This window comes from Hyperoodon ampullatus (genome assembly GCF_949752795.1).
Source record: "Hyperoodon ampullatus genome assembly, chromosome: 14".
Classification (NCBI taxonomy): domain Eukaryota; kingdom Metazoa; phylum Chordata; class Mammalia; order Artiodactyla; family Ziphiidae; genus Hyperoodon; species Hyperoodon ampullatus.
Window position 1 is genome coordinate 24,569,164 of NC_136927.1, and position 9,904 is coordinate 24,579,067.

General features: G+C 45.7%; 1 protein-coding gene across 4 annotated transcripts in view; it reads left to right on the forward strand.

Moving 5' to 3' along the window:
* CLUAP1 (clusterin associated protein 1) overlaps positions 1 to 9,339 on the forward strand; it is a gene marked incomplete at both ends in the record, with an annotated part of 50,185 nt that extends 40,846 nt beyond the window's left edge. For 2 of the 4 annotated variants that reach the window (XM_079718446.1, XM_079718448.1), the window contains 4 exons: positions 3,024 to 3,131; positions 5,823 to 5,878; positions 6,162 to 6,218; positions 9,193 to 9,339. In XM_079718446.1, coding sequence (XP_079574572.1) covers positions 3,024 to 3,131; positions 5,823 to 5,878; positions 6,162 to 6,218; positions 9,193 to 9,339 — 368 coding nt within the window. Of the gene's footprint in view, positions 1 to 3,023; positions 3,213 to 5,822; positions 5,879 to 6,161; positions 6,219 to 9,192 lie in introns of all 4 variants that reach the window. The other 2 variants (XM_079718445.1, XM_079718447.1) reach the window with 2 other exon arrangements.
* Between the last annotated feature and the right edge of the window lie 565 nt (positions 9,340 to 9,904).

A 9,904-nucleotide genomic window follows, 5' to 3' on the forward strand; every position in this document is an offset into this window, starting at 1 on the left:
CTCCCATTGCTGTACCCACAGGTTGGGAAGCCTGACGTGGGGCTCAGAACCTTCACTCCAGTGGGTGGACTTCTGTGGTATCCGTGTTCTCCAGTTTGTGAGTCAGCCACCCAGCAATTATGGGATTTGATTTTATTTTGTAAATTTATTTATTTTTATTTTTGGCTCCATTGGGTCTTTGTTGCTGCGCACGGGCTTTCTCTAGTTGCGATGAGCAGGGGGCTACTCTTCATTGCGGTGCGCAGGCTTCTCATTGCAGTGGCCTCTCTTGTCGCGGAGCACGGGCTCTAGGTGCATGGGCTCAGCAGTTGTGGCTCGTGGGCTCTACAGCGCAGGCTCAGTAGTTGTGGCGCACGGGCTTAGTTGCTCTGTGGCATGTGGGATCTTCCCGGACCAGGGCTCGAACCCATGTCCCCTGCCTTGGCAGGTGGGTTCCTAACCACTGTGCCGCCAGGGAAGCCCCTGATTTTATTTTATTTTATTTTATTATTATTATTTTTTTTGCGGTACACTGGCCTCTCACTGCTGTGGCCTCTCCCGCTGCAGAGCACAGGCTCCGGACGCGCAGGCCCAGTGGCCATGGCTCACGGGCCCAGCCGCTCCGCGGCATGTGGGATCCTCCCGGACCGGGGCACGAACCCGTGTCCCCTGCATCCGCAGGTGGACTCTCAACAACTGCGCCACCAGGGAAGCCCACCCTGATTTTATTTTGATTGCGTCCCTCCTACCATTTCACTGTGGCTTCTGCTTTGTCTTTGGATGGGGGGGATCTTTTTTGGTGAGTTCCAGTGTCTTCCTGTCAATGATTGTTCAGCATTTAGTTGTGATTCCGGTGCTCTTGCAGGAGGGAGTGAGAGCACATCCTTCTACTCTGCCATCTTGAAGCAGTCTCCTATTGGTTACTTATTAAAATGACATTTTACATATATTGGGTTAAATAAAACATTATTAAAATTAATTCACCTGTTTCTTTTTGCTTTAATGTAGTTACTGGAAAATTTTAGATTGCATCTGGGGCTGGCATATTTCTATTGGACAGTGTTGATCTAAAAGGAGAAACTTACAAAGGAGCTGCGTACAGTTTAAGTGTGTATGAAGTATATTTCATTGTGGTTTTGATTTGAATTTCTCTGATAGCCGATGAAATGGAGCATCTTTTCACCTGCTTATTGGCTGTCTGTATATCTTCTTTGGAGAGATCTATTCAAGCCCTTTGCAGATTTTTAAATTGGGTTTTCCTTTTATTGTTGACTTATATATTCTAGATACTAGACCCTTATGTGATTTCTGATTTGCAAATATTTTCTGTCATTCTCTGGACTGTCTTTTCACTTTCTTGATGCTGTCCTTTGCTTTACAAAGTTTTAAGGAAGTACAGTTTATCAATTTTTTTCTTTGTTGCTTGTGCTTTTAGTGTCATATTTAAGAAACTGCTGAATTCAAGGTCACCAAGGTTTACCCCTCTGTTTCCTTCTAAGAGTTTTATAGTTTTAACTCTTACATTTAGGTCTCTGACCCATTTTTAGTTAATTCTTGTATATGGTGTGAGGTAGGGGGCCAACCTCATTCTTTTGTGTGTGGCTGTCTATTTGTCCCAGCACTACTTTTTGGAAAGTCTATTATTTTCCTGTTGAATCATCCCGGCACCCTAGTTGGCCATACTCATTTTAACGTGTCACTGACAACTCGGTGATTTCAGTGTCAGCATGTATTAACTTTAGTTTACGTGCTTGGTCCTCAATCTATTGCTGTGACTTGTCAGAAGAAATCGTACTGAGCCCAAGTTACCTGTATTAATGTTGGTTTAAAATTCATGATATCATTTGCTTTATATTGCATGGGGTGAGGATTTAATGTCATAATTTTCCTGGAGGAAGTAAAAAGTGAACTAATCTGAAGAGTGATTTCACTTTGTGGTCATTAATTTGTGTTAATATCTAGTTAATATCTAATCACATTCTCTGTAACAGCTTTTATAAGGTGGTAGCTGTCGGATCGATTGTACTGAAGTCCTTACGGGATGCCGTTATTGACACTTTCTCCAGCTCCCAGCTTTGCCCCTTCATGCTGTAGAGTACAGTTCTTCTCTCCAGGGCTAAAGGACACTTTCCCTCAGTGCCCAGCTAGATGCAGCTTCCATTTCATTACTCTCTTACAGCAGGAGTTACGCAAAGCATTTCTGTAGATGAACAGTTACTCTACTTGCAAACTGTCTTAAGAGTCAGTGAACAGAACAGCAACTGCATTCTTCCAGTTCCATCCTTCTAAAACCTCTGTCACTTTCTGGGCACAGAGCAGTTGAGCTGGGCAGTGAAAGTTTTTTCTCCCCACTGTGGAAACTCTCCTTCTGTAGGTTTACATTAGGAAATGTTCAACCTGCAGAAAACTCCAGAGGAGTATTTAAGAAATTAATGTAAAAGGCCGTTGCATTGAGAATGACCTTTGTTTACCTTTATAATGAATTTTCTCCAGTAAGGAATATCACGAGCACCAATTTTCATTGCCAGTCACCAGGTAGCCATCTTTCCCAGGCAGCCCAATCAGGCCCTTCCTGGCCCATCTCCCTCTTGCTCCAGGCTTGTTCTGGTGCAGTTGTTGAACATTTCAGTGGGCTCCACTGCCCTCGTGTTATCCTCAAGGAGTTTGAGTTCTGGTAACATGGCCTAAGACTGAACAGAGATGTTTTTTCCCCCCCAACTAACGAAGAACTCCCAGCTACCTTGACAGCTGGCTACTCAGTTTTTTAGTTTTACATACTGGAATAATGTTTCTAACTGATATAACTGACCCACTTTTTTCTTGCTTTGGAAAATTGTTTATAAAAAAAACTAGCCTATGGTTGTTTGCATTAACTCTTCACTAAGTATCTACAGGCAACTCCCAAGAACCTTGTAAAATCAAATGCATCAAAAGAAAGGCTCAGAAGCACAGATGGCTTTTGACAAGAGCCTTACTGGACAGAAGCTGTTTTAGAGGCAATGACGGAGCTGCCCTTTTGTTTTGCCTACTTGTGTCACTGCCAGGTAATGATGACTCCGACATTGACATCCAGGAGGACGATGAATCCGACAGTGAACTAGAAGAGAGACGGCTGTCCAAGCCACGGACAGCCATGGAGGCGCTCTTGCAAGGTACCACAGTGGCTCTTGCTTGGCTTCCGCCCCACGCCCTGTCACAGGAAATGACGGCCGGGATTGGGTCAAGGCTGCTTGGTTTCAAGGCCCATAAGCACACTGCCCTGTTGTTTATCAGGATTTGGCTCTTAAACTGGTCAGTGGTCATCTTTGCTGCTAATACTCTTACATTTGGCCCCAAGAATAGCTAGTCTTATTTATGGTTTGGTACTTCTCACAGAGGCCACATAACACACTGCCTCTGCTGATCAGCTGAATTCTGCCCTTTTTGGGTCCAAACTGCTCTCAGTGCAGTTACATCCCTTATGGTCAGAGAATTAATGCACAAATAAGAGACTTATGTGAGCATCTGTGCTGTTAAAAAAAAGTTCTTCTGGGAATTCCCTGGCGGTCCAGTAGTTAGGACTCTATGCTCCCACTGCAGGGGGCACAGGTTTGATCCCTGGCCAAGGAACTAAGATCCCCCATGCTGTGAGGTGTGGCCAAAAAAAAAAAAAAAAAAGTTCTAGTTTCTACCTTCTTACTGCAAAAGATTCAAGCAATAACATATGTGGAGCAAATGTGGGTGCTCCCCTGGGGTCTTCCTCATGTCCCACTCCCTCACCTGCAGGGGTCATGGCCCGTGGCTTGGGGTGTGTCCTTCCAAATTACCTTTCCACACATTTACACATGTCCACTCATGAGCGCACACACACACACTCAGATGTGGACATAAAGATCACCTGAAACATTTTTTAACCTAAATGGGACCAGATTGTGTGTGGTTCTGTACTTGCTTTTTAAAATTATTATTAAATATACTGGAACCTTTTCCATGTCAGTAAAATATAAATCTGCTTCATTCTTTCTGACAGCTGCATAGTATTCCATCCTGTGGCTGTACCCATAATTTATTTGGGCATTCCATATTGATAGATATTTAAGTATTTCCACTCTTTCCTTTGTATGTACATCTTTCCGCATATATGCAAGTGTTTTTTTAGGTTGCATCATTAAAAATGGAATTCTTAGGTCAAAGGTTATATAAATTGTTATTTTGGTAGATACATTTAGTATCTATATTTGCCCTATATTTGCCTATAAAGCATTTCTGTTAATTTTTGGAACAAAATTGCATTTTTATGTATATAATACTTCTAAGTTGTAAATCATCTTTATTGTTTTATATTAACTTCTATATTAACTGCTTTCTCTTATAGGCTTAGCTATTTTTATTTATTATATTTCATTTTTTTATAGGATAATTAGATGCTCTGATTCCTTTCTCTTCCTTTTATTTTTTAAGAGCTTCATGATATAAATAGAGGTTAGAGGTTATGACTCCCATTCTGCAGATGGGGGCCAAGGCTCTAAAAAGGTATGGAATTGGCTCAATAAAACATAGTAAGGGCACTGGTTTCCTAAATTCTCCTGCTGACCACTCAGCCTGCAGAAGTAAAATCACAGGGTTCATTTCCAAAAACTATAAATAAGTTCTTCAAACAACACAAGAGTTGCATTTTATCTGACCAAGGGAGTGTGTCCATAAACAGCTCTTGATGGCCATCTCCAGGCCTGCCCTGAGTGAGCTCCTCTGAGCTGCCTTCACTGCCTTTCTTCTGAGGCCTGGCCCTGGCATCACCGGTGGCCGTTTTTCAGCCTTCGGGTATGTGCAGCTCTCTGCCTTCACCCAGCAAGGATGGCTCCTGAGTTTTTGCAGAAGTCACATCTAGACAACATTGACTTCCAGAGGAGGAGGGGAGAATCACTTAGATAATGATGGTGTTTTGAAGGATAAATTAATGTGATACTTAAATTTTTTTACTCTTTGGAGCTCAGACATAGATCCAAGTACAAGTGACACTGGCCCATAAAAGGAGAATATATTTCTTTTTTCAACAGAGAGCACATCTGTTCTATTGCATGTATACTAATAATGGGATTCAGTGATTTTTCCCTAAAATATTTACAGGATGCATATTTATTTTTCTGATTTATGATTTGTGCTTATATTTTAATGCCCTTTTCCTCTTTTTAAAAGTGGAAATGCAGAAAATCTATTACTACCACGGTTCTGATTAGCTGGATGCTACTTAAGTCAGTTTTTTATTTTTATTTTTTTAAAGTATTTATTTACTTATTTTATGTATTTGGCTGTGCCGGGTCTTAGTTGTAACATGTGGCATCATCGTTGCCTCGTGTGGGATCTTTATTTGTGGCATGCAGGATCTTTAGTTTTGTGTGTGTGTGTGTGGTACGCGGGCCTCTCACTGTTGTGGCCTCTCCCGTTGCGGAGCACAGGCTCCGGACGCACAGGCTCAGCGGCCATGGCTCACGGGCCCAGCCGGTCCGCGGCATGCGGGATCTTCCCGGACCGGGGCACGAACCCGTGTCCCCTGCCTCGGCAGGTAGATTCTCAACCACTGAGCCACCAGGGAAGCCCAGGATCTTTAGTTTTGGCATGCATGTGGGATCTAGTTCCCTGACCAGGGATCGAACCCAGGCCCCCTGCATTGGGAGTGTGGAGCCTTAACCACTGGCCCACCAGGAAAGTACCTACTTAAGTTAGTTTTTTTTTTCCTTAAGTCAGTTTTTTAATGTGATTCTTCTTTTTCCCAGTTTTCTAAAGGAAAGCAAATCTTGAAGGCCATTTCCTGTCCTGTATCCTACAAGGTTTTCATACTCTCTTCATGCTTTTGTTCTCCTCAGGACGACCCAGCAAACGTGTCGTGGGCACAATGCAAGGTGGAGACTCGGACGACGATGTGAGTCCCGACCAGCTCCCTGAGCTATCCTGGTCTTGGCTGTCTTGGGCCAGCCTCGTAGGCTCGTTTGGCCGAGAAGCTAAGTGTATCTGACCAGTTTAGCGCAATGTGCTGCTTCTCAGCCCAGCCCTTCGCTGGGTTTGTGGCGGAGTTCAACCTCCCAAGGAGCTAGACTCTCTTCTTTGCTAGTTGTTGGCTCATTTCTTTTCTTTTCAAATGAACGTGCTTGCCCTACTTTTTTTTTTTTTCTTCTCATTGTTCTTTCCATTCTCGCTTTCCAAAGATGGAAGCAGCACCAGCTCTCTTAGGTAAATGCAAGACTTCCAGCTCCAGGAAACAGGTTGGTTTTCTTTTTCACCTCCATTTGTGTGTGTGTGAGCCACTTACGGTCAGCAGAGAGCCTTCCCCAAGAGTGATGCCTTGTGTCTGGGGCAAGAAGCCACTCAGATGGGTTCCACAGTGAGTGGTGAAGTTACCTAGAGGTCCCTGTGCTCATGAGGAGGCGGGGTGAACACTGAGCCAAGAGACAAGGAAGGTTATCAGGCCCCTGAACTGTAACCTAGAAGAGAAAGGATTCTGCTGAGGGCCGGGGTCAAGACCAGGCTTTTCTTCAGCTCCATTCTGGGGAGGGAACCTGAAAGTCAGGCTCTCTCGAGACCAGGGCCCAGAGTGTGACATCAGGTTGCTGATGCCTTGAGCACTGTTGAGTGGATAACTGACTGGGAAACCAATGGAATGGGGAACCAAGGCATCCTTGCTGGGGTCCGGTTATTGGGGCCACACCGTCCATCGCTCTGGGTGTACCTTCTTTGTTGAGTCCCTGGAAGGGCTGTGAGGCCCAAGAGGCAAAGGTGACTGGACTGATGGAGATCGCAGACCTCCCATCAGGCTGAATGCCATGCGTGTCTGGAGCACGGCACTAGTGCATGCACATAGCATGGGCTGATATTCTTGTACAACAGTTCTGTTTATTAGGTACCAATGGTGAATACTTTTAGAGAAATTCACAGGAGGGGAGAGGTCACTCAGATTTTCTGGGCAAGATGCACAGAGAAGATAGGGCCTTTAATTCATAGAAGACAGTCTGTAGAGAAGCAGAGAGACTACCTCCAAAATTTTTTTTAACAAATTAGGGGATGGATGGCTAAATAGCTTCTATCCATCCATCTTACCCATCTGAGACAGAATTAGGGAAAGTCTGGTGTGGAAACTCATGACACTGGCCTCTTTTCTTACGATTTGCTTGATTATTTGTATAGCTTTCTACTTTTCTGAGTAAATGCCTTATTTGTAGCTTAAAATCTCTTCTGTACCTGTTGCTACTTATTTATCTCAAGGAGGCTGTTTCCACACATCCCCCTGGGCATAGGGGCTTGTCCTTCACCTGTTCACTCATTCACTTGCCAGGTCCTTGTTGAGTGCCTGTTACGTACCAGGCACCGTTAGGGGTTAGGGGAATACAGCAGTGAACAGAACAAAGCCCCTGCCTTCTTGAGGCTTACATTCCAACGGTCATCAAGCAGATACATCAGGGGTCATGGTGATAAGAAAAATAAAGCAGGTTCAGGGGACAGAGTAACAGGGATGAGGGAGGAGGTCGATGTCTTCTGATTGGTCGGGGAAGGTCTCTGATGAGGTGACATTGGGCAGGGGGCTGAGTGGTAGGAGGAAGGTGATGCTGCGGTGGGGCAGTGAGGCCTAGGAAACGTGGTTCCTGAATTCAAGGGCCGGAGGCGGCAGCGTGACTGGGAGTGAGTGAACTGGGGCAGGAGCAGCAGGAGAGGCAGCAGGGGCCACGCACAGCTTTGCAGGATGTGACGAGGGCTTGCGCTCTCTGAGTGCAGCGGGGAGGTGCTGGAGACCCAGGAGAGCTGACCTGAGTTTCAGAGGAACCAGGTGGGGGGCATTTGCAGGGGTCTAGTTCAGAAGCAAGGGTGGCGGTAGCAGCAGACTGGTGAGATGTGGTCAGATTCTGGATGTTTCTAAGGTGAGAACCATTAGGTTTTGTTAATTGGACATGAGATGTTAGAGAAAGAGAAATGCCCTGGTTGTGGCTTAATTGGCTGAAAGCATAGTTTTCATTTCCTGAGGGGGGCAGACCTGAGGAAGGGACTTGAGAGCAGATCAAGAGTCTGGTTTTGGACATTCTCAGCGTGAGCTGCCTGCTAGATGTCCACATGCTGGTGTTGAGGACTTCAAGGGTCAGGTCTCAGCTGGAGATTGAATTTGGGGGAGCCACCCAAAGACCACCACGAGGATAGATGTGATTGCTCGGGGAGAGAGAGTAGAAAGGGAAGAGAGGAGGCCCAAGGCCGACCCTGTATTGCAGAGGTCAGGGCGAGGAAGCAGGTCAGGCAAGCTCTACCGAGAAGACAAGAAAGTGAGGTGGGGCGAGCACCTGAGAGGAGGGGGCCTGGAGCACAGGAAGGGGGTTCCGGGGGAGGAGGAGCAGTCCTGTGTCAGATGCAGCCATGGGTCAAACAGGAGAACGGAGAATTACCCATAGGATCTGAATCCATTGAATGTTTCAGTCTTGGGGGACTTGGGGGGGGAGTGAGAGCCTGGCTAGTGGGTGCTTAGAGGGCAGCGAGAGGGGAGCCAGCAGGGATAGCGTGAGTGCAAGCTCGTTCAGGGGGGTTGCTGTGAGGCCACAGGAGAACAGGGCAGAGTAGCTGCAGAGGAAGGTGGGGTTACATTTTAGGGTTTTTTATTTTGTGTTTTTAAGAAGAAGGAGGTTGCAGCATGTATGTGTGCCGGTGGGAATGGTCTATATAGAGTGACTGACCATCCTGGTTTACTGGGGATACAGGACTTGCAGTATGAAAAAGCTGGTTGAGTTGGTCACCCTGATCTAGATGATGAAAGAGAGAATGTCTTTTATTTTGCTCCTTACACCCAGTTCCTGAGTGGCTTTCCATCCAAAAGCCCAAATAAGCAACCCCCACCAAGCCCCTGCCCTTCTTGCTGTCTACTGGTGGGTCTCTGGGCCTCCAGTGAGCCTCCGTGCACATCCAGTGGTGCTCCTGAGACGTCGGCGGGAAAGCCACCTTGCAGCTCCAGCCTTGGCTTGCCCGTTGGTGTTTGAGGGTTACTGGTTGGAAGACACATTTATATATGTATTTCAGCCAGCAATATATAGACACTGGCCCCGTTCTTATGCCCCCACAGCCTGACTGCTGCTCTGGCCAGCTCTTCCTTCATGTGGGTGTTGCTGGTTATTGAGCTACTAGTAAAAAAGCAAGGTAGGGTCTCTGCTGACATGATGTCAGTAGCAGGGCGGGACCCTCAGCTGTATTTGCTGTCTTTTTCTGTAGGAAGACTCAGAGGACAGTGAGATTGACATGGAGGATGATGAAGACGACGACGATTTGGAGGACGAGAGCATTGCTCTCTCACCAGCTAAGCCCAGTCAAAGAGTCCGGAAACCTGAGCCCCTGGATGAGAGTGACAATGACTTCTGACCTTCTTGCCAAGGGATCCAGGCAGATTAAAACCCTCAGATTTGTAGGTAAAGGGGAAATTAAAGGGTCAGAAGGAAATAGGCATTTTGTTGGATAAGCCAGCAGGACTCATTGTTAATGAAGCAAAACCTGTTTCCGCTTTAGCCTCCCGTGTGTTACTCTACACACTCCAAAGCTTAAACAAGAACCGGAGCAAACCCCAAAGATGATTTTTTTCCCCTTATCTATCTCCTAAAACTTGGGAAATGCATGTGTTCTTAGTGATTCACATCCACAGGACAAAACCTTGAGAAATAACAGCCAATGCTGTGTAAGTCTTGCCTGTTATTTTTGTCACACTTTTCCTCTAAAAGTCAGCCGGACCTTCGAGTCCAGACCTGGGGCTAGAACTGGGCACAGGACTCATTTCAGGAGTTGTGGGGGAGTGTCTGACTATTCATCACATACAGTTCAGAATGTTTATTTTAGATCAACTTTTGATTCTAGCCTTTATTTTCTTTCTTCTGCATGCTCACAATACCAAGCTTTAAATGTATTTTACTAACTAAACTTTTCTGAAGGAAAA